At 35.9% G+C, this 25874-nt stretch overlaps 2 protein-coding genes across 4 annotated transcripts in view; both read left to right on the forward strand.

Moving 5' to 3' along the window:
• The window catches only part of LOC308680922 (breakpoint cluster region protein), a 49145-nt gene extending 34132 nt beyond the window's left edge, over positions 1-15013 (forward strand). For all 3 annotated transcript variants that reach the window (XM_081349377.1, XM_081349375.1, XM_081349376.1), the window contains 9 exons: positions 446-543; positions 714-833; positions 7516-7575; positions 9018-9127; positions 10379-10518; positions 10626-10760; positions 10854-10959; positions 12706-12868; positions 13005-15013. In XM_081349377.1, the coding sequence (XP_081205503.1) occupies positions 446-543; positions 714-833; positions 7516-7575; positions 9018-9127; positions 10379-10518; positions 10626-10760; positions 10854-10959; positions 12706-12868; positions 13005-13094 (1022 nt within the window). In that variant the 3' untranslated portion in view covers positions 13095-15013. The remainder of the gene's footprint in view (positions 1-445; positions 544-713; positions 834-7515; positions 7576-9017; positions 9128-10378; positions 10519-10625; positions 10761-10853; positions 10960-12705; positions 12869-13004) is intronic.
• A 5676-nt stretch (positions 15014-20689) lies between these two features.
• Positions 20690-25874, forward strand: part of specc1la (sperm antigen with calponin homology and coiled-coil domains 1-like a) — a 36013-nt gene continuing 30828 nt past the window's right edge. Inside the window, exon 1 of the mRNA XM_081348808.1 lies at positions 20690-20963. The gene's annotated coding sequence lies outside the window, so the exon portion shown is untranslated. The remainder of the gene's footprint in view (positions 20964-25874) is intronic.

The following is a 25874-nucleotide window of genomic DNA, read 5'->3' on the forward strand; positions in this document are numbered from 1 at the left end:
TTTTATTTCACTATTACTGTTTTTACTGTATTTTTTATCAAACAAATGCAGTGTTGGTGAGCTTAAGAGACTTCCAGAGGTCACATAAAAATCATACTGATTCCAGTAGTTTAAATAAATATATAATCTGATCTTATTTTTATATATATCTTGTATTTTTTCTCATTTTATTTATAAAGCCTTTTATTCAGTAAATTATAATAAAAATAACATAAGAAAATACTTAATATCTAAGCTATAAATATTGTGATTTTGTACTTTTACCTTTAACTTTATTTGGAAAAGATACTTTGTGGAAAATAACTTTCAGATATATATATTTTTATATATATGTGTATATGTATGTGTGTGTGTGTGTGTGTGTGTGTGTGTGTGTGTGTGTGTGTGTGAGTGAAAATGGTTTTATATGTAACCAGCTTGTTGTCTGTTCTCTCCCTCACCTCAGATCTGTACTGTACGCTAGAGGTGGACTCTTTCGGCTACTTTGTGAACAAAGCAAAGACTCGTGTGTACAGAGACACCACAGAGCCAAACTGGAATGAGGTCAGAACTGCAGCCAACACTTACCTGCAAAAACATGAAATCTATATAGTGTTAGAAAGACAGATATAATAATTATATTAGTAATTATGTTACTTTTATTTGAGAAGAAATTACACCTTGCAGCTTTAAATATGAAAAGACATTATAATGCAAGCTGACTCTTTTCACAGGAGTTTGAGATTGAGCTGGAGGGCTCTCAGACCCTCAGACTGCTGTGTTACAGTAAGGTCAAACAGTTCATGGATGATGGGGAGAACATGGATCGCATCATGGCTAAGGGACAGATTCAGGTATGCTTGCTCATTATGTCCACTCATCACATGCAGGGATACCTTTATATGATACTTGAATATTTTACGGAGCTTTGAGATGGTGAACTGCACATATCATTTCAGCAGTGGTTCCTCGCAGTGATCACAGAGCCCAGGGTTGCTCTCACCAACAAACACCAGACAGTTAACAGCTTATTGTTTTGAACACTGCAGTTTATATTGTAAGTCGTTGTTGAGATTTTTGGAATTTCTCAGGTTTTCTTTCACAGTACTTTTTTGTAATAGTAGTGCATTTTAGTAGGTCTGCAACTAAAAAATGTTTATTAATTGATTAATCTGTTGATTATATCTTTGATTAATTATTTAATCAGATAAAAGTGTATTTAATGTCCAAGTTTAAAGCACAAGGACCAATTAAGAACAAAGTAAACAAAATATTAAATATTAAGTTTAGTTATGTATTAAATTAAATTAAGTAATTTAAATTAAGGCACCGGCTATTTACACTAAGTGCAAGTAGTGATAAATGCTATTTGCACTGTTTAAATAGCAAAAGATTCTATTTACACTATGTAAAAATAGCAGTATTTTCTTTGCAATGAGTGTAAATAGTAGTTAGATGCTATATGCTTATAAATAGAGGCAGATACTATTTGTTTTAACATTATTGTACATTAAACAGTATGCAATAATAACATAGTGTAAATTATTATATTTATTAAAATTATTAAATGGATGCTGCCTTATTGGGACAATAAAGCCCCCCCTACCTACCCCTAACCCTTTAATATTAAAGGCACAATATGTAACTTTTTTGCTTTAAAAATAGCAAAAATCACTATATCTATGTTATATATATTTTTTTAGTTGTGTAATTACATTATCCCGACTGTTTCCAACAACTTTCAAACCAGGAGAAATTTGTAATTTAATTCGAGAAACGTCCCGTTTCTTTATTTCCGTTTTGTCGCCGCCAATGGCGTCATATCCGCGTTGTCCCTGGTTTCCGCTCGTGCTGCCATGGCAACCAGAGCTATGAACCAGAGCCGTCTGATAGTAACCAAAGCGACTGACGCGGACAACTTTGTAGTTCGCAATGTCTATTTGCACGCTGTTGTTGTTTCGTTCAAACATTATGGACCATGGCAAGCAGACTTTGGATAAAAAAGGAGAACTAAAACGAGAATCAATATCAGCTCGGTGGTTTCGAGATGCCGAGAGCTCCCATAGACAGTATATAAACGAGAGCTCCACGTCCGAGACTTCGACCGCTCCTACATGTACTTTATTAAATAGGTGAGCACATTTACATAAAACTAATCAATGTTATATAGTTCAACAATGATAAAATGTCAGAATATGATCTGTATGTTATTCTAATGTTGATCTAGCTTACTGCTAGTCTCATACAGACAGACTAATACATACATTTCAACACATTCAAATGCAGTTTAGTGTGCTAGTGTAACGTTAGACCAGGTGAAACAGCGCTGCGTTACCTCACAAGTTTCATTTGTCTAATAAACTGACCTGTGAGTAGTAATTCTGCGTGTAGTTCGGTAGAATGAAATGTCCATATTCCTTTTATATCTGCGGGACTCGCGTCGCGTGTGGAGCTGATAGCTGTCTCTTAGCAATCCCGAACTGCTTCATATCACAGTCGTGATAAAAGCATCGATGTATTCAGTCATCCATAAACATTATTAGATCGGTCGGCTTGACGTTGACGACAAGATCCATAATTCTTAGCAAATGGTGCGTCATCAATCTGCGCCTTTGTTATTGTAAATAGGTTAGCGACCCATAGTGGCAAAAAATGCCATACTGTACGTTTAAACACGTTAGACACTTTATTTTCAAATATTTTCTTCATTTTTATTGAAAATAAATGCCTTTCCGATCTGATATGTGGTGGGAAAAAGGAGTAGAGCGAGTTCAGTCAAACACGGGTCGATTTGCGTCAAAACTTTCTGCCACTCACCTTACATCTTACACTATTGCTCCTGATATCCATGCAGCATCTGACCCAACCAGACCTCAGTGGGCGGAGTTAGTGTAAATAGCCTCTGCCAACAAGACGGGCTATTTGCACTTAGTGTAAATAGACACTCCTTTAAATGAAATGATAAAAAATCAAGGTCCTGCCAACATGAAACTAAGCTTTGCGGCCTCATAAGGTCACCAACCCCCCATAGAACTGCATTTTAACTGATGTAACTGTTTCTCTGTGCACAAATCCAAGCAATTGGCAATGAAATTGTTGATTATTTTTTATTACTGATTTTATAGATTAGTCATGCATCCCAGGATAAAACAAGGCGGTGTACATATAATCTGCTAGTGACTAAGCATTTACATTTTTAATGCCTAATGCAATGAACCGAACAAAGCCGGTAAGTTGTTCAGGTAGATAATCCTGCCATATGCAGTGGTGTGGTCATGTCACCAGAGAAAACAGCAGAGGGAAGGCCTTGGGGAATTGCTTAGGTGTTGTGCTGGAGAAGGATTAGAGGGAATGTACTATGGATTGTCGTCAGAGTTGGAAGCACTCCAGAGAGAAAGTGGGACATGACACGCTGACAGAGTCCCAAAGGGGAAGGTGTGACATTACGAATGGGATGAGTGAGGGTCTGTATCAGCAAATGAAAGCTTTTGTCTTAATCACGTGACCATTTGTTGCCATGGCAACCATAAGCATTTCCTTTGTGGCAACACACTGTATAGTTGTTTACTTCAAACACTCCAAGCGAGATCCTTTATACCTGTTTGTGGTTAAAAGCTTCAGTTTCTTCTCATACGATTGTTACAACAGGATAAATAGCGATTGGAAGAACATAATATTGTCCTAAACTTTGGAAGTGCCACATTTCAATGCTATTAGCAGAAAAACACCAAGCAAAACACTTGAAATTGTCTTGAATACATTTGTTGGAAGCTCAGCTGCCACACTGGGCTGTAATCATCAGGGTGGGTGGAGATTCAGTTAATCCCAGGGCTCCATCTGTGGAACAGCTCTGTCAGGGGGATCTGTGTGTGTGTGTGTACTCAAGACTATAGCAGACAAGATTCACAACAACAGGTTCATCCAGACCAGCATGAGAACGGTTATACCAAAACACGCACTGCTTCAGGATCACATGGAACGCAAGCCTGCAATCGTGATAGGAGATCTGAATTTGACTGTGCTTCTGTGAACGGGGAAGGATTCGTGTTCCTGTATCCTGCTGCTTCTTGTCAATAACAGTAAGAGTAAGATGGGCAATAAGGACCAGATCCAGAATGGTGAAGAGCATTATGGTAGAATGAAGGCTGTGAGCAGTAAACTGATGAAGGAAGAACTCATTAGCAGCTGTGAAGTGGAGGAAGAGGAGAAACAGGAGGAGGAAGAGGAGGTGGATATTGGCCTCAGGAGAGGTCCCAGCACCGGGGCTCGACTCTGGGGGAGAGTTCGCAGCACGCTCCTCAGGCAGAAGGTAACGGGAGCCTCACCTCCTCGTGTGAGGAATTCTGGAAATGAGAAACTTGCTTGGAGATACATTATTAAGCAGGCTGGTTAGGAATTCAGATAGTAAAGTGTTTGATGTGGATTTTACCATCAGTCATTGCAAGAAAATGTATCTTTGATCTGTATTTTGTGGCATCGGTAAAACAGTAGGGTGTGCATTGTTTTGGTAAAAAGAAATTTTGATTTGAAAACTATTAAGGCTTAAGAATGAGTACATAAGACACCCTGGTGTACAGCAGGGCTTTCATACCTCCAGGGGGCAGCAAGGGGCTGCTGGGGTCAAGATACAGTACAGGATCGGTCAAAAGTTTGGAAACATTAAGGATTTTTTAATGTTTTTGAACAAAATCTCTTAATTTTACCATGGCTGCATTTATTTGATTAAAAATACAGTAAAAAAAGTAATACTGTGAAGTATTATTACAATATAAATTAACTGGTGTCTATTGTAATATATTTTGAAATGTAATTTATTCCTGTGATGCAAAGCTGAATTTTCAGTAACATTTTTAGTCTTCAGTGTCACATGATCCTTCAGAAATCATCAAAAACATAAGCGTGCTTTATTATGAATAAACACAGCTCAAGATCAACATCAAGGGGTGTTACAATATATCACAATACAAAAATGCAACAAATTGTGTATAGTTTCTAGAGTAAAATTTCTGTGAGAAAAAAAATCTATTTTACAGAGTTTAGTGTCATCACTATAAACACTACATTCACCCCTTACTAGACCCCCCATTTTGGCAAGTGGGGCATACATGACATATATTCATACGATTCATTATGAATAGACACATAACCAACATATATTTTGAAAGCCAAAACTTGAGAGTTCACAGTTCTAGACTCAGAATTATTCAGACTGTTATTAATATGGAGATATATAAGCTCAACATAAAAACAAAAAAATATCAAGAATATATTTATTAAATGTATAAAATATTATGCGAATGTAGTATAACATTTTATAACCACAACTAAAGTGAAACCACAAGTGTGGTCATGATTTATTTCAAATCTGAGGATGATATCTCTAAAATGATGCATTTTGTAAGATCATGTCAGGGGAGTTTTTAGAGAAGGCTGATATAAGATGCTTATCAAATATGTTATTGCCCTGTAAATACCCATTTGCAGTCTTTGACTAATGTCTGGCGAGGAGAACTGCTCCATTCATGCTCTGTTGTTGTCAATCTACGAATCTTTCACACTTCTGTGTCTCTACTATATATAATGTTGAATATAATGTATAATAATGCAATGGGGAAATATTTGTGGCTCCTCATAATGCCAAATGTCTTATGTTACCAGTGAAAAGTGGCCTACGTTATTTTAAATATATCTAGTCATTGACAAAGTGCAAGCACCATTCTCCTGTGCATTGGGTTTCCAGCACCAAGTCCAAGCTTACAGTGTTCATTTTCACCTCCAATGTAATATAAAATTAAACATTTTAATCAACAGTACATTTTTGTTAACCTTTTACTAGGGCTGACTTCTAATAGTCGAGGATTCGACGATTCGATTCGGAGAGGTCTGATTCGACTATGAACCTACTAGTCGAATACATGGGCGTCAGTTTGGTTTGAAATGTGCTGGGGACAGAGACGCATTCGCATTTTCAGAAGGGCTGGGTACCATTTTTATTTTATTTTTTTCGCTTTCGCGCAGGTCATGTTTTGAAAGACGATGTCCTGTAGCTTACTAATGTAAATAAATAAAAATGTATTAAAAAATCTGCTTCACATTTTCAGCAGGGCTGCGGAGCGGCTGTGAGTTGACTCCACACGGTTCTCATGTGCGTTAAAAAGCTTTACGTGGTTTAATGTACCTAAACAATGATTACCAAATTCCCCTCTCATGTTGCTCCTCATAACCACTTAAAATGGTAAAAAAAATCGAACCCAGAGTCCAATTATTATGGACGTTAACTGATATTAAGCGTTTCTGCTTCACATTTTCAGCAGGGCTGCGGAGCGGCTGTGAGTTGACTCCACGCGGTTCTCATGGGCGTGAAAAAGCTTTACATGGTTTAATGTACCTAAACAACCATCACCAAATTTCTCTCTCATATTGCTCCTCATGTTTATGAAATGTTATGATATATGTGTGATATATATGTGTTTTTTAGCTCTTTTGTTTGAAATGGAAAAAATCTAGCTGCTATCTAAAAAAAAAAAAAAGGTTCGACTATCAGTCGACTACGGCAAAATCTAACGAATCAGATTCGACTATGAAAATCCTTAGTCGAAAACAGCCCTACCTTTTACCATATCGGAGTATCGCAATAATATTGTATTGTGAATTCAGTATCGTTATATGTATTGAATCGTGACATGAGGGTATCGTCCTTTTATGCTAGACCAGGACTTAATTTATTTGATCAAAAAAAGTAAAAACAGTAATATTGTTAAATATTATTGCAATTGAAAATAACTGTTTTCAGTTTGAATATATGTGATGGTGATACTGTGATGGCAAAGCTAAATTTTCACATTTCCTTCAGAAATCATTCTAATATGCTGATTTGTTGCTCAAGAATCATTTCTTATTATTATCAATATTGATATCAGTATGTACTCTTGTATGATGATGAAAAATGCTGTCTGAACATCTGTGTACAGAATATGACACCATGTTCTAGTGCACCAATCGCCTCTCAAATTAGATAAATCAGATTTGTTGGCATGAGTAAAACCAACCAATCAATACAAGTCTTTCCTTTGGCAGCAAGCTGGTAAATTATGTTGTCACATCAACCATAGCAGATCACAATAAATACAAACTGACACCTGGTATTAGAGACACTGGATTGATACTGACAACTGATTATGTGGACGTTATGTAATACTGGGCATAAGACTAAGGAAGATGGACATATCATAATGAAGGAATACCGTTTGGATCATAATATTCTTTTGGTTGTGCATTTCTGTTATTTTAAGTGATAGTGCCTGTAAGTGTAAATTAAAAGAGTATTGTGCATTGATCTGTACAATATGCATACTTTGTGCTTGGACAGCCATCGTCACTTGTCCTGGCTCAGCTCATTTGTTTATTTATTTTGCGAAATATAGATACTTTCAAGTAGCGTGTTCATGGAGTTGCCATTTTTAGCAGGTGACTGTGTTTGGGTCGCACTCAGATAAGGATTATCCTCTTGATTGACATTTGTCCCTATTTTCACAGCTGGATCCTCAATCGCTGCAGGGTAAAGACTGGCAGAGGACAGTAATCAGCATGAATGGGGTCAGTGTGGCTCATCCTGCACAATAATAACACCTTTACTAATAATAGGAGCAATCACTTTATTAAATGTTCAAAAGTCCATTTACATTTAAATAGGCCAGCAGACTTTGATTGAGATCATCTGTGTATCTGGGAAGTAAATATAATACTTGTACTAGTAGTGCAAATGTAGGTGCTGATTACTTGTCTATTTTGCAGATTTTGTAAGATATTTAAATTAGATTGTGTAGAAATTGTTTTTGTATTTATTATTCCCTAATGCTGTATAACAGATACATTTCAGTAGATTTCATTTGTCAGAATAATAACTAAAATTGCTAAAATTACAGTTTCAGCTCTCTCTATAAATACACTACTGTTCAATAGTTGGGTCAGCAAGTTTTTAAAAATGTTTTTGAAAGTAATCTTGCCTGTTTAAGGCTGCATTTATTTGATCAAAAATATTGAAGACAAAAAGTATTGTGAAATATTGAAATTTAAAAGAACTTTGAATATATTTCAAAATGTTGTTTATTTTTGTGACAGCAAAGCTGAAATTTTAGCATCATTACGCCAGTCTTCAGGGTCACATGATCCTTCGGAAATCATTCTAATATGCTGATTTGATGCTCAAGAAACATTTCTTATTATAATTAATTTTGAAAATTGTGCTGCTCAATATTTTTGTGTAAACCGTGATACATTTTTTCAAGTTTCTTTGATAAATACAAATGCACAGCATCTATTTGACATAGAAATCTCAGTCACTTTTGATCAATTTAATACATCCTTGCTGAATAAAAGTATTAATTTCTTAAGCTTTTGAACGTGTGTGTATGTGTGTGTGTACACAGTTGAGGTCAGAATTATTGGCACCCCTGGTAAATATGATCAAACATGGCTGTAAAAATAAATGTGCATTGTTTATCCTTATGATCTTTCATTAAAAAAATTCACATAAATAACATTATGAAATAAATGCTTTTCTCCAAAACACGCTGGCCATAATTATTAGCACCCCTAGATTTGTTAATAAGTAAAATATCTCTGAAGTATATTCTCATATCCCCCCCCCCCCCATCATATTTTTGTGAATGTTTTGAATGAAAGATCAAAAGGATAAACAATGCAGATTTATTTTTATAGCCATCTTTAATCATATTTACCAGGGGTGCCAATAATTCTGACCACAACTATATATACATAGACACACACACTACTGGTTATATCTACTTACATCCTCCAATCAATAGTTAACAATCATTTGTCTTCTATAAAGTTTTAGCAGTATGAAGCAATGATGGATTATCTTGGTCATGTGGCTTGATTTTAAGCTGATGGCCACAGCTTACAGTGATTTAATTCTTGATTATATGATAGGTGAGATTGAGCACAGAGCTCTTTTGTTCTCATCAGTGAGATGTTTTTATAAAAAAGTTGTGCACATTCATCACTCTCTCCAGATTGAGGTCAAGCTGTCTATGCGGTTTACCAGCAGAGAGTTCAGTCTGAAGAGGATGCCCTCCAGGAAACAGTCCGGCGTGTTTGGGGTCAAAATCGGGGCCGTCATTAAGTGAGTCAACCTACAGATCAATCTATCCAGTGTATGACTGATAATACATTACATAAAACACAGTATTAATATAATGGATATAATATTGTTTTTCCCAATTTACAAAAAGTTATATTTGTATAAATAAATTAATAGTATTTTAATTGTCCAATCACATTAGACTATTCCAGTCATATCAGTAGCCTAATAAAAGCTGTTTTTCTTTACGTGGAGCTGGTCTCCTCATGGGGGCTTCCATGTTGTGATCACATGACCAGCCAAACACTACTTATTTTTACTTTGTATCCCCCTTATTTTAATAGAATTTCATAAGTGGAAACTTTAGTTTTTGAGTAATACTGCATTCACACCACTAGATGTCAGTTTAAGCCAAAAAGGCTAGCGAGTGGGCTATTATTTATAAATTAATAAAGTTATATTGTATTGTAAAAGTCAATCATGATTCAATCATAAAAGCAGTCACATTCCACTCACACATCTCTCACTCCAAGAGCAACAACAGTCAGATATCAGCCATGTTTCCCATAATTTAGAAGACACAGGGACCCTTCTTAAAGTGTTTTCACAGACCCACCTGACTCAAACGAGGTTTCATAAAAATAAGGAGGGGGAACACTTCCTTTTAATAAAGCTGAGGAAAGGTGGTCTTCGTCAGAAGGGTTTTTAAAAGCAGAAAGGAAAACAGAAAGCAACCCCATTATGGACTTCCTGAGAAACAGGAAGAAATTATTATTAAAGGCAAGGGTTTGCCAAGGGCTTCCCTCAGAGGACTGCAATAAAAACAAGACTGTGGATTTAGGAATTAGACTCTCAGATATGCATTTTTCATAGTTTAACAGCAATGCATAAGGGTGAAGTATTGCTCTGTAATAATAGTTGTTAAAAAAAAAACATGACAGTTTTGGGAGGGATTTATGCTGGACAAAATGTTCATTTTCCCTGGTGGCCTCATTATGATGTTGATATTGGAATGCTCTGTCAGGATAATGCAGATGTAGGTTTAAATATAGGCTGTGAGAACGTGGATACCACTAAGTAATTTTTCCTTTCATAGTGATCAAATAAACAAGCTCTTTGAATATGCTTGGGGTTATTTTACATCCCAGAAATGGGCCAAAAGATTTCCCATAATTTTCTGTGGTCATAGAATTTACAGCTTTAAATACTGACGACAACCAAAAACAGCGCGTATCAACTGAAATATATTTTCCAGATGCTCGTTGTTGACTTGTGCGTGTTTGTTCCTCTCAGACGGGAGCACTCCAAAGTGCCTCTCATTGTGAGACAGTGCGTGGAGGAGATTGAGCGCAGAGGGATGGAGGAAGTGGGCATCTATCGCGTCTCTGGTGTGGCTACAGACATCCAGGCCCTGAAAGCTGCCTTCGATGCCAGTGAGTACTGTAGCACTTCTTGCAGGGATGACCTAAATAAAATGATTAAAATATATGTAAAATCATTTTTGATATGGCTAAAAATGAGAATGTTTGCGACTCAACAGACAATAAAGACGTTTCAGTCATGATGAGTGAGATGGACGTGAATGCCATTGCTGGAACACTGAAGCTTTACTTCAGAGAGCTTCCTGAGCCCCTCTTCACCGATGAACTCTATGCAAATTTCTCTGAAGGCATTGGTTAGTTGAGAGTTTTTCAAGTTATGATGAATAATAGTTTATATAAAACAGTTCACATTAATAATTTGTTTTGTTTTTTCCAATTTCCTTCAGCGTTGTCGGACAGTGTCGCAAAGGAAAGCTGTATGCTGAACTTGTTGCTCTCACTACCCGAACCAAACCTGCTGACCTTTCTGTTTCTGCTGGACCATCTGAAGAGGTGAAGATTGTCTCATCAGTCAATTTCAATAATATGATTCCTAAGTGAATGCTTGTAAAAACCCGATCCCAATCTAGGAACCATAGAAACCACCTAAAACACCCTATCTACTGCATAGCAGTGCACTGGAAAGTTTTTTTTTTTTTTTTAGGGCTGTCAACAGAATTGAATAATCACAATTGATCTCATAAATTATACCAGTCTTTAATAAGCAGAAAGACATATTAAACTGAGTGAATAAATTAAATGCGTTTATTTTTGTCCTCATGCCGGGCGCAAACTATATGATTTCTAATAGTCCTTTATGACTCTTGCTTGTCAGACTGTATGAACATGATCCCCGCTGTAAGCCAAGTCACACTGTAGGATCTCAGTTGTCATTAATGTCAGTCAAGTAAGGGGCGTTAAAAACGGACGCACACAAGAAGACTCGTCCGGGGTTTTACATCATCAATCGCATTCGGTGACTGTGAGCTGCAATTACATGTGGGGTAGAAATGATGGCTAGCAAACAAAAACAATCTTTAGCGTTAACAGAGAATGTCTAATAAGGCGAGAAGTTTCACTCTCAGTAAACTTCCGGCTTCTGAACTGGTTGCAGTTCTACTCTGGCTCCATATGAGGGCGCTCACAGGACGAGTGCAGAATGAATGGAGGTCTATGGCGAAATACCCATCAAAATCCACTTTTCTCAGGATATAATTTTTTGACTACTAATTTGAATGTTGTATTTGAAAGGAGATGCAAAGAAATTACACATTGCTGGGTGTTAGATTTTTTAGAGTCACTTATTTGCTTTAAAAAGTGTCAATGACATCATACACAGCGTACGACCAGAGATACTGCTTTACGGCAATCATTCACTCACTCTGGTGCGTTCGCGCTCTGCACTTTCTTTTCTCTCGAGGCATCGACAACACAGCTGACACAGGTAAATACACGTGCTAGAAGAGTTTTTGTTTTGTTTGTTTTTGGTCCTGCTTTGGATGCCACGATGCCATCAAGCGGTATCTCTGGTCGTAATCAGTCCTTCACTGACCAATCAGCGTTCATTAGCAGAATGTTAGCGTGATATGGGCAACAACAACTCAACCTGTAAGAAATCGAAAGGACATAAGTACTCGTTCATTCAACTTTCGACCTATAACCCATGTTGAACTTTCAAAACCTATAATCAAATCTGAGATTTCTCAACGGCAATCGGGTGAAAGAGACACATTTAACCGTCTAGCCCCATAGACTCCCATTCATTTTGCACTCATGGGCGATCGCCCCCAGTGGAACTCTGGTGGAACTACAACCAAAATTCGGTACAATAGGACTTAATAGGGAGTGGGAAGGCTCTGGCATGACTTTACTTAAAAATGAAGATTTGTGTGCGGAGGAAGTGGTCATTTTTATGTTGTTGCCTCACTAATTGCGCAAATTTTTGATTTGACGGTTGACGTAGGAGAAGCCACCCTGCTAAAAAATTCTGACAATGCCAGAATTTTAAGAAAAATGTAACGCAATGGTCATTAATAAGCTGTCAGTGAACATGTCAAACTAGCAGTCAAGGACTTTAGGTTTTGGCCTAGGATCAGAGGAATCTTTTAGGATTCATATATATATTTTTTTTTTTTCAAGCAAGCACCATTCACATTTTCTTCAGATCTAGTATTACTTTTGTTCTTTGAATAATTTCCAAGAGTCAGATTTGTTTTAGACCTACACTACGACTGAAATGTTCTTCGTTGTTTCCCTCAGGGTGGCTGAGAACGAGAGCTTGAACAAGATGTCCTTCCACAATCTCGCCACAGTGTTTGGCCCAACCCTCCTTCGCCCCTCTGAGAAGGACAGTAAAATTCCAGCCAATCCCACACAGCCCATCTCTATGAGTGACAGCTGGTCTTTTGAGGTCATGTCTCAGGTAACACATGTACACTAAGTTCTAGAATACTAGAGTTCTGGTTTTAACTGTCCTAAATGAGTCACAAACAAAATAATGGTTCTGTTGATGTATTTGTTGGATCTGTTGGTCAGATTGTTCCTCTTCATCTCTATAGGTCCAGGTATTACTATACTTCCTGCAGCTGGAGACGATCCCTACTCCAGATAGTAAACGTCAGAGTATGCTCTTCTCCACAGAGGTTTGAAGAGAAGCTCCAGGTGCATTATCGTGTGAAATGCCCTGGGAATGAAGTGATTCAGCATGTGACCAATAGAGGGCATCAAAAACCTACTGAAATTTTCCAAGCGGAGTGAATTCCCAACTGCATCAGTAGCATTCTGTTGATATTTCTGGAGAAATTCACAGTGAAGAATGACAAGCCAGTCTGATATCTTCTCACGGACTCACTGTTACAAGCACTTAAGTTACATTCAACGTTCAGGTGATGTTGTTTATTTTCACTGTCATCCATTGTAACTTTTCTGACTGAATGGTGAGTGCCAAGCTTTCTCGTAGGTCATTGGATGGTGAACGTTATTCTTGCGTTTTGTCTTGTTCCTTTCAGCACTGTGGGTTTATAAAGAATTACAAATTCCAGTTTTCCATGACCGTTTTATTTGATCTGACATTTTGCTCACCTATGATTTATGTCTTCCCGTGGCGAGGGCTACGGAACATCTGAACACTCAAATCACGAGGAACACATTTATATGGCCCTTTTCTGATGGATAAAACACAGCGCAGAGAATTCAGATGTGAGATTCTTTAACCAATGTGTTACTATGGTCAACATAGTAGCGGTCTTAATGGTCCATGACCAAAAAGAAACTATACAGTGGCACAATTATAGTTTCTACCACTCCCAAGATTCCCAGGAAAATACATTGTTCGATTTATGAAAACATTTCCCTGTTTTATGTCACATAAATCCACTTAATATTGGATTACTGAGCCTATATTAAAACAATACAGTACACATGGGTAATATCACATGACATTATAGGACTAGAACGAACCTCACATAAAAAACTAGTTTTAGATCTTTATATCATATAAGGCATTGCATGTTATGCATACATCCTTAACCGTAACTGATGGACTTAATACTGTATATTAAAATGAATATAGGAGTTCTCCATCAGAATAATATAACTGCTACTACATTCCTATTATTGAGCAAAAATTAACTTAATTCAAACACTGTAAATCTTTCTTGTTTAATGGTTTGGGATCTTTTTTTCTCTCTTTTTTTTTTTTTTTTTTTTTTTTTTGCTGTTCACAAAACTTGCAAGCACTTTGCGATCCTGAACAGTGCCAATACCTTGCCCTGTTAAGTGTGTATGTAAATTGTTTAGTTGGCTAATGTGCATATATCTGTAATATGTTGTTCAGTACAAAGGAGAGGTTGTGTATTGTTAGGATGTCATGTAACATGCAGGCATGTTGATTTGTTTATGACTTATGTTCCTTTAGAGATTACCTTTAGTTATTGTACGACAAAGAGTCTTCACGCTTGCGTATTTCCTTTAGAGTAAGGAAAACCGAGACATTCCTGTAATTGTGTCGAAGATCATTGCCTTTCTCTGTTCTTATTCCATTGTATGTTCCAGAATCTGCACTTCCTTTATCAAAGTCCTACTGGAATTACAACTATAGCCATTCCTCGCTTTTCTCTCTTTTATTTGGTCCATTACACACTGTACTGATGAAGATATTCCTGGCTGCCATTTTACAACCCAGCCTCCATGATGAGGAAATGTTCTGTATATGGATAAGTATTGCACAGTGTGGATTAAGGAGATGAATCACAATAAACTCCTTCATCCTCTTGTTTCCTCGGAGCCATTGACTGTTCTGTGTGTTTATCTGGCCGATGGCCAAGTACATTAAACGTTCCTCAAAAAGAGATAGCATTACTCCCCAGAAGACGTTCGGACACAGCGGTTTGCGTTCAGCATTCCTTCCTCCTCTTAAGCTCTATTGTGAAACGATAGTCTTCGTTTATTGTTTATACTGGACAATACTCAAACTGCACAATGCTACACTTGTACGGCAGATCTGTTTAAGTGTGGTCATAATGTGATTCTGTACAAAGTAGATGAATAATAAACATGATGTTGGTTGAAAAGATAATTGCAAATCCCATGTTTTTGTTGATGTTTTATAAACAATTAACTGACATAAAATTTACCTAGAATAATAGATTTAAACACAGTCTTCAGTGTCACATGATCAGAAATTATTCTGATATACTGATTTGGGGCTCATAAAACATTAATTATTATTGTAAATATTGAAAACAGTTGTGCTGCTTAATATTTTTGTTAAAAAAAGATACTTTTTCAGGATTCTTTGATGAATAGAAAATTCAAAAGAACAGCATTTATTTGAAATAGAAATTAATTGAAATAGAAATTATAAATGTCTTTACTGTCACTTTTGATCAATTTAATGCACCCTTGCTGAATAAAAGTATGAATTTATTTAAATAAGTTTATTTTAATAAGTAATTTATTGGGTAACACTTCACAATAAGGTTCATTAGTTAATGTATTAACTAATGAACAATACATTTGTTACAGTATTTATTAATGTTAGTTAATAAAAATACAGCTGTTCATGTTAGTTCACAGTGCATTAACTAATGTTAACAAATACAACTTTTGATTTTAATAACGTATTAGAAAATGTTTAAATTAATATAACTAAGATTAATAAATGCTGAAGAAGTATTGTTCATTCTTAGTTCATGTTAAAGGGGTCATGGATTGGATTATTTTATTATCTTATAATGTTTCCTGGGGTGACCTTATAATGCTAGTATGATTTTAACATAAAAAATTGTCATCATTTATAAATAAAAGGCATTTTTCCAAGCCTGATTTTAGCCTCTGATTTGAACGCTCTGTTTTAAGGGGCGTGTCTGCTGTGAGACTTCACTGTAAACGCCCACTGCTGTGAGTGGCTGACATGTTTGCATATGAAATAGCTAGTTTTACATGTGGACCTCTCTCTAAAACGTTTACTATGTTTTTACTATTACAGCTATCGAGATTAAGGAATCGTGAAAAGTATTGATCATAATGATCTATTCCCATCACATGAAAGGTTGCAGTGATGAGCATTGAGCAGATGACACAGTATGTTGATCGCGTATCAAAAGATCTTGTCATTGCAATGCAATTGAATTTCGGCACTCTCACGAATGCTTTCACCAGAAGTGTAAAGTCCAGGGGTCAGAAAGTAAAAGTCCTGCCATATATTTATTCCACTCATGAACTCAGCCAGCTGATTTCACTAATAAATTCCATCTCCTGGCTGAAAAACTGTGCTAATTAGCAAATCCAGGTGATTGGAACATTCGGGAACAATAGCTACTGAGGAGTACTTTTACTTTCTGAACTGGACTTTACACTTCTGGCTTTCACCAAATAACAATGCAAACACGAAGTAAATACAGTAAGAGCTTTGTTGTACTGTACATTGTAATTAACAGCGTCATGATTTTGTGATGATTGATTTCAACGAGTTTTGTCAAGTGTCCAGATAAACTCACGCTGTTTGACAGCTTGGGCAATTGGAAAGGGAGCATTCTTTGATCGCTTTATTTATATAATTTAATCACAGTTTAAATAAGATTATTTTCATCCTACTAAGAGAAACGACGTGAAGTTGATTGTTTAATCACTGGCTTGATTTACTGATGCATGAATAGTTTTGAACGATATTTTGAGAGATAATCTGTCTGAACTTGAATAATTACATCAGAAATCACAGATCAGGCATTAGAATAAACATGACTACTTACATGTTTGTGGTGTTGCTGGCAAATCCATATCAAGTCTGTTTGCAAAGCCTGTGCCGAAATTTACCAAATAATCCACAATGAAATACACCAAATACAAACAAATAATGCACTCTAGGGCTCTCTAATTCAATTATTACTAGTAAGAATTACATTTACAGAGCTCTCTAATTCAATTCTTAGTAACAATTCCAATTACTAGTACCAATTGAATTAGAGAGCTCTGCAATTGCATTCTTAGTAGTAACAATTGAAATTAGGAGCTCTCTAGTAATAATTGAATTAGAAAGCTCTCTAATTGTAATTTTTACTAGTAATAATTGAATAAGAGAGCTCTCTAAATGAATTCTTACTAGTAAAAATGCAATTACGACGAGTAACACTGGGTACAATTTAACCCTCTGGGCTTCTTCATAATTGGGTCACACTTAGCTTCCTCCCGCCCGAAAAAGGGCGAAGCCTTAAAATTGTACTTAACTTTGTCCTAGGATAACCAATCAAATATTGTTTTGTTCTATAATGTTTTCTGATTATTATATAGAATTTTTAGAATTTTTTATGATACTTTGCATTAATTATGTAATTTTAATGAGCTATTTTTTCCATTAGAATTAATATATATTTTTTTATTTTTTTTATTTTATTTTATTTTTCAATAAATGCAACATTTCACATCAAATTAGAGTGCAGGCCTAAAAAAAAAAATATTTCAAGTGAGAAGAGCGCCACCTAGTGGCTTCAAAATTTATTAATTTGTGTCATGTCCTATAACCGCCCATAGGCGGCCTATAGCTTTTTTATTTATTTATTTGATTTATTCCCATTCGGAAAGAAAACAATTTATTACTAATCAACCACTGAATGGAACAACACAAATTATATATCATTTTAAAGCTTAGAATCTCAGCTTTCTAATGCATCTAATTAAATGTATTAATTCCTAACGAGTGCTGAGTAATCCCTCTAAAACCAAGTGTACCGCCAGCAGGCGCCACCTAGCTGCGAAAATATTTATTACCATATTTTTCAAAAATCTTGCCTTGATAAACACAAAGTTGATGTCATTTGAAAGCTTAGAGTCTGAACTTTACAGTGAATGTATCCACTTTGAAAAACTCTTAAGTATTGCTGAGTTATTTGCTGATACATAGAATTTCTCTTTTTTTCATAATCTATAAAATAATGTACTGCAATGTGTCAAAAACATCATACAGCTCATGAAACATTCTCAGATAATTGAAAATGGCACTTCATTTTTTACAGCATATTATTACAATTAAAATGAGCCCAAAATTAACATAATCTATTGCTTTTATGACAAGATATTCTTCATGGAGAAAAAATTGCCCATGAGGGGGTGTGAAAGACTGTACAAAAAGGCTATCTCTTTTCAAAATGCTGTAATTTTTGATTCCTTTATCCAAAAATTATTATTTTTTTATCCAGATGCAGCTAACATGTAGGGGGACTTCACTAAAAAAGAATTTTCCTCCTACCTTATTTCCTTCCTGAGTTATTCCATGACAAATATGAAAGATATGCAAAATCATAATAAAAATTATATATATATATTGTCTTTTATCCTCCGTTTCTTGGCGGGACAATGTCCAAATGTAATGTAATTTATATTTTCAAAAAATTTAAAAAGAGTTCTTTCAAACGATACCTACCTTTTGACTCTCCTTGCTATAGTTTTGGAGTTATTATGATTATATCATTTTTATATAGTTTGGGGCAAAATTTGCTGTTTCAGTCTTACCAGTTCATTTCTCTGTGTGTGTGTGTGTGTTTGTGTGTGTGGGTGTGTGTGTGTGGGGGGGAGGGTGTCTTTTTTGCACTCTTGATGTTCTAGAGTGTCACCCCTTCATTGCTGTACACTTTTTTTCAGCACAGTGGCTGATCTGTAGCTTGTACCACCAAAAGTTTCTCTGAGTTTTCCTATTTTTTCGCATTTCCCATTCATTTCCTATGTCGCCCGTTTTCGGGCGGGAGGAAGCTAAGTGTGACTTTTTTTTTTACGACCCTTTAACATATCAGAATCATCTCCTTGATTTTTTTGTGTGTTCATATAGGTAATAAAAGAAAAGTCACCAAGTTTCACCCCCATCCGATGAAGCAAAAAAATTAAACAATTCGAAACGTTCAAGTTTTCGCCCGTTTTCGGGCGAAGAAGCCCAGAGGGTTAAGATAAAACGGCTTGCCATTTTGCCATTCTTTAATTCAATTACAGAGCTCTGCAATTATACATATCTTTAATTCGTTTTTTTACTAGTAAAAATTAAATTAGAGAGCTCTCTAATTGTAATTGTTTCTAATAATAATTGAATTAGAGAGCTCTACAATTGGAATTCTTACTAGTAACAATTCAATTGTAGAGCTACGTAATTAAAAATGAATGGAAGTCAATGGAGACATATGACTAGTAAAAATTAATTTGTAGAGCTCTCTAATTGGAATTGTTACTAGTAAGAATTGAATTAGAGAGCTCTGTAAATGTAATTCTTACTAGTAATTGAATTAGAGAGCTCTCTAATTGTAATTTTTACTAGTAATAACTGAATTAGAGAGCTCTCTAATTGTAATTGCTACTAGTAAGAATTGAATTGTAGAGCTCTCAAATTTAATTCTTACTAGTAAAAATGCAATTACGACGAGTATAACGCTGGGTACAATTTAAGCTAAAACGGCTTGCCATATAATAGTAACAATTGAAATAGAGAGCTCTCTAATTGGAATTCTTACTAGTAACAATTCAGTTGTAGAGCTCCATAATTAAAAATGAATTGAAGTCAGTGGAGACATATGACTAGTAAAAATTAATTTGTAGAGCTCTCTAATGGGAATTGTTAGTAAGAATTGAATTAGAGAGCTTTGTAATTGTAATTCTTAATAATTGAATAAGAGAGCTCTCTATTTGTAATTGCTACTAGTAAGAATTGAATTGTGCTCTCTAATTGAATTCTTACTAGTAAAAATGCAATTACGACCAGTAACACTGGGTACAATTTAAGATAAAACGGCTTGCCATACTCGTGTCACTGTTCACTATAGCTCCAGTGGGCGGGCCAAAGCTGCCATGTGACGTCACAAGTCTCCACTTTTTAGATCCTGTCGTTTGCTGGGCTTGGTTTCAATAGAAACAGCTTTTTAACAAGAAAGTTTTTAAATTTACAGGGTATTTTTTATAGTATAACGAACTCTTAACTGACAAAGGATCAAGGAACATTTGAATTCTCAGTCTATGACCCCTTTAACTAAGGTAGTTAACTAAGGTTGTTAACTAATAAACCTTATATTCTAAAGTGTTACCATTTATTGTAAAAATCCTACTGACCCCAAACTTTTTAACCCTCTTTTCAGTGGCTATTTGTTGAAAAATAAAATGTAATGTTTTAAAGAGTTTTAGGTTTTCTACTTTATTTTCTACCTTATTTGTTATTAATTGAAAGACTCATAGGCCTATCATATCAATCAGACTTGTTATAACCCAGAAAGACTTTGTCTGACTTGTCTAAATTAAACATCGTTTTGTGTGCTTTGGACAGCATAACAAGAATAAAACATCCATATCCATAAACTTAAGGGTAGTGTATGCTTTGTTTCAACGATGTCAAAGTGTATTATGACTAATGCTGCTGTATCTTCAGCTGCACTTGTGATTCATGCTTATCTGCAAAGACTCATAAAATACAAAGAATCAAGTGAATGATTGCCAAAATTATGAAGAAATAAGTCAGATTAGTAAAGATGATAGATTCAAGATAGAAGGGGATTGGATTCATTGGAACAGCACAACGTACACATCTTTGTACATAACTCATATTTTAGGCTACTACTGCTGCAGATTTATAGATAGGCCTATATGAATTAGTATGACACGTTAATATAGATAGATATAACTCAGTAACAATTTGTAAAACAAAAGTTGGTTGTTTTCAGCAATGAATATTTCATGTTGCACAGCTGTAATACTGAAACACATGTGGTAGGCGGGCGCAGAGTGAGTGAGTGAGTGAGCGAGCGAGTGTGTGTGTGTGTGTGTGTGTGTGTGTGTAACTGGTGATCTGATCTACTGTGTCTACTGTCTGTCAGTCGCGCTGTGTTTGCAGTGGGCAGCCAGCCGTCAGTGTAGCATGAAACGGCTATCTGCCTCTCAGAAACGATGCCACAACTAAAACTCCGGAATACCCTTTGTTATCTACCCTCGAACACTACCAAGACGATCATTCCCTGACGGGCGCTTGTACAGACCAAAAGGAGGGAGCCAAGGTAATAAATGAAACATTTATTTCACCTCGCATCCTGTTCAAGTAGCACATCCTGTTAGCATTAGCGGTTAGCCTGTAAACTCACAACCATGCCGTAAACACTGGACTGCAGTGATGAAAGTGGATTTCAGATTGGTCATATTTTTGTGTTTAGCCAGATTTTGTGTTGTTCAGGCTGTTGTGAAACATGTCACGTTTGTAGGGATGGTTGTTAGTTCTCGAACTGTACGTTATAGCAGTCAAACCCTGTTGGGTCATGGCAATCAATATCTGGTATTTGTCAGATTTATCTGAGAAAAAAAAAAGCTAACGGTGTTTCTAGCTAACGGTTCACTGAAATGTTTGTATTATTAGTATATTCCTTCTTAATTTAATCTCATTTAAAATAGTCATTCAATGTAATGAGTAAACATACAGGTAACGTTAGTGTTTCAAAACCTAGTAAGCTGCCTAAGTTACTGGAACAACAATTGAAACAATACATTATTATGAATGGCAACTTAGATGCCTTCAAATGTTCAGGTTATATTCGGTATCCTATATTTGATCTTTGACGGGTCAAAACACCGAAGACAATAACCTTATTATTTTATTAATGAAATTAATGTACTAGTTCTATCAATATTCTTAAATAAATAAATAAATAAATAAATAAATAATAATAATTATATATATATTTATATGGCTGACTATTCCCTAAATGCTTATTTTGTATTTCATTTTAACTTCCAAAGGACCTTAGTCAGGGTAGCGCCATGACAGGAATGAAAACGAGGCTGTGAGGAATAGAATACAGTATTCAATGGACGCTAGCCTACTGTTGTTTAACAACATACAATCAGTTCAGCTGACGAAATGTCTTTCCGCAAAAAAAATGTCAGTATTCAAAAACTCTATGAAACAGTTTTGAAAGTTGTTAGTTGTGAAACTTGCGTGATCTAGGACCTTTATACAGTGCGTGGCATTGTAAAGACCACCAGAGGTTTAATTGACATAGTTGGTATAAAGACTGTCTATGTCCATTTATGCCGGGATAATTGATGCAAAGTGAATTAATTTTGTCAGCTGTTTTTATATTTAGTCTTAGTTTTAGTCCTTTGTCTAATGTACTTAATAGTTTTTATCACATTTATTCAACCTTGTCCTGTTTTTGTTTAGTCAAGTTTAGGGCCCTGTTTACACCTGACTGGTATTAAGGTGCGTTTTGTTCGATCGGATCACAAGTAGACAAGTACACATTCCCGTTTACAGCTAGTGTTTTAATCTGTCTCTATTGTCCACTTTCAACCACTGATATCCTGATTTCTTTGAGAGGAGGTTCTATGGGTAAATCTATGTGTTTTTTCAGATCTTTTGATCTAATTGACAAAATAAGCTTGCACAATTTGCATGAACACGACCAGAGACGATGGAAAAACTACGGCGAGCAGCAGCTTTTGTTTGTGCTCTGATAACCAGAAGATCACGCCAAACGTGGTGAGTGCGTGTTAGAAATCAGGAATAGTGAGAGAACATTGTGCTTGGTACGTTTTTCGTCTTGGGTCTCCAGCCGACAAAGTTTAAATCCCGTCTGGCTAGCGCGCTTCCCATAATGTTTACACATTAGGTCAGTAGGCGGAGAGCAGGTGGTCTTTTGTGGCTGTTGGAATGCATTCGACTACATGAGCATTTACACTAAAAGCAATCCAGTCCAATGCGTTTTCTACGACCTCTTGAAGTGGTCAAAATTGGACAAGCTTAAAATGTTTTAGACCCCATTTACACCTGTATTTAGCATCGTCCACTTGTGATCCGATCGACCAAAACGCATTTTTAAAGGGTTATTTCACCCAAAAATTTTATTTCATTCAAACCCGTAAGACCTTCGTTCATCTTCGGAACACAAATGAAGATATTTTTGATGAAATCCGAGAGGTTTCTGAAACCAGCCATAGGCAGTAACATCATTCCAACTTTCAAGGCCCAGAAAGGTAGTAAAGACATCGTTAAAATAGTCCATGTGACCACAGAGGTTCAACCTTACTATTGTGAAGCGTCGAGAATACTTTTTGTGTGCAAAAAAAACCCAAAACAACAACTTTATTCAACAGCTTTTCTATTCCACGTCATTCTCCTATGCTGTTTAGGGCTGTAATCTCCCAGTCGATTATTTGGTCGATACGTTCTTGCTCGACCAAAATTCTGATTGGTCGATTTTTTTGCCGCGTTCATTTCATTAGTTTTGCTGCGTTCATTTCATTATTTTTGCCCCGTTCATTTCATCAGGTGGAAAGCACTAATTACTAATGGGGGTGTTTTCAGAGCACCCCTGTTTCACAGGTAACAGTCTGTCTTCAGAACACCCCCCTTGTTTTCACTTCTTTTGGATTAGCCCAACCCACTGGAGAAGAGAGACAGACAGATTGAAGAAAGTAGGCTACTAGAAGGTTTGCTGAATATTATTACTTGATCTGGTTTGTTTAATAAACATTCTTTTTTTTTATTATAGTGGACGTGCCTTTTGTGTTTAAGAGTAAAAGCTTTAAGTTAATAATCTATTTGTGTCTCAGCCGCGAATAATCTATTTGTGTCTCAGCCGCTGTGCGAGCTGCAATGAAATGATAGTGTCTGTCAGTTATTATAATACATATGACAAAAACAATTGTCTAAATTATGTTGCATATTCCTCAAAAGTTCTTGTGATGATATCACTAGTTGACAACATAGTACTATTTTCGGAAATCATAGGCTATGATATTGCGCACAGATGCACGTGATGCAACGCTGCAGAGCCGACAGACTCGTGTGTCAGACTCATTTCAGTGCAAATTAATTAGGTCAAAAACGATTTAATATACTGCAAATTGCCTACTAGTTTTTTATGTTTATTTATAATTCATTTAGGCGGCCAACAAGGCTACCAAGTAGCCTACTGCGCACAGTGCGCAGCTAATTAATTTAACGTTTTTTTCCCTAACGTCATTTTTAGTCGATTTTTAGTCGAAAATTTCAGGACTTTAGCCGACCAAGATTTTCTTTGGTTGATTACAGCCCTACTGTTGATGTAGTGTTTAAGATTAGCTAGCCAATATGAGGCGGCGTTCTGACGTAGAACCAGGAAGCGCTGCACTTTTTACAATATAAAGACAGTATTGTCACACAGAGGCAGCTTTAATGTGCATTAATTGTGCATTAAGTGCATTTATTGTGCTACTAAAATCCGTCTTTTCAGATGATTTGCGCTTCTTCTGCAGTGTAGAGAGAGCATGTGCATGGTTGCCAGATTGTAAATATTAAGTAAAACACTGGGCTGTAAATTGATAAATTTTAACAGATAAGCTCTGATTGGGGGATTTAATTAAAATACATTTTCACATCTAACAACAGAAAGAATGAAAGCTTGTAGAGGCTTGTTAAGAACAGTCTGTAATATTTAGTTGTCTCTTTTTTTCGACGAAAACAGAGAGATTTTGGAAGTTTTTATTTTTTAAACTGTTTTAATCTAGTCTTTTTTGTCTACGATATTGCATGTTGATATAGTCACAGTTATCGTTTAATGACGTTCATCTCGTCTTGGTCATGAAAAAAAAGGTTGTCAACGAAAAATTTTCATCATAGATTTCGTTAAGAAAATTAACACTGCCTCACAGTGATTTTGATGCAGAGCAAGACATTTTCATTCACTTTCCTTCCTTTCCGTTTGTGGAAAAATGTCGTCTTCTCAAACTATTTATCACAACTGCAGTTGTGTCCAGGGAAAGAGACTTATGCAATAAGAATTACAGCCTGTTTGGGCCGCTCTCGATCCTTGGCTTCAGCAGGGCAGTCATCCCAAGTGAAAAAGTTGGAGTTCTTGGAGGCCATCCTCTTAAGATCTAATAAACCACCAAAAAGGCCTCCAAACAAAACACATTCCTGGAGCTGAAGCAGTGGGAGGGTTTCTGTTGCAATGTGTGTATGTTCACATATAGGAAAACTGAAGGCCTGCTGAGATGTTTCAAAGTGTGTGTGGGGAAAAAGATGTCCCTCATGTTTCCTCTATCAGTACGTTCTTTCTGAGTATCACAATAACCCTTTCTGTATTTGTCAAGTTCAATGGTGGTTTATGTTTGTGTATTAAATATTTCTCAATCACATTATCTGTGAATGTGATTTCAAAATGATTGGTGTTTTGGGAAGATGTGTGTTGGGATGCTTCCACAACTAAAGGAAGGGCTCACTAATTTTATTGCGTTTGAAGATTACCAACAGATGTGTTGTTGGCGCAACAGATGTGTTGTTTTGATGGAGCAAGATGTTGTTCAGACATTTCACAGCGTTTGAAGTTCTTGTGCAATTGGTTGCGTTTCAGATAAAAGATGAAGTGGAATATAGGGATTTCAGTAGCTGAACTCTGATTGAATTGTGTCTGCTTTTTTAAACCTTCTCCAAAGGTTTTTGGGCTGTAACTTTAATTTTTCTGGAAGGAAGTTAATATTTATTTCATACTTTTATTTAGCAAGGACTTATTAAATTGATCTAAAGTTACTGTAAATACATTTATAATGTTACTAAAGGAACTAGGCTATTTCAAATAAATGCTTTTCTTTTGAACTTTCTATTCTTAAAAAAATATAGATCTTAGTTTTCACTGAAATATTAACCAGCACAACTGTTTTCAACATTTATAATAAGAAATGTTTTTTAAGCACCAGATCAGCATATTAGAATGATTTCTGAAGGATCATGTGACACTGAAGACTAGAGTAATGATGCTGAAAAGTAATGATGCCAAAAAAATGCAAGTGAATTTGAACTGCTAGCCAGAAAGTGTTATCCACGTTGTGGATGTGCTCTTCCCATAATGCTTTGAAACACAGGCAACTAAAGCACAAAGAATTCACAACATTCAATTATTATGTAAATGGCAGATTGGCGGTGCACATCTTGCACT

Source organism: Scardinius erythrophthalmus (genome assembly GCF_964197995.2).
Source record: "Scardinius erythrophthalmus genome assembly, chromosome: 20".
Classification (NCBI taxonomy): domain Eukaryota; kingdom Metazoa; phylum Chordata; class Actinopteri; order Cypriniformes; family Leuciscidae; genus Scardinius; species Scardinius erythrophthalmus.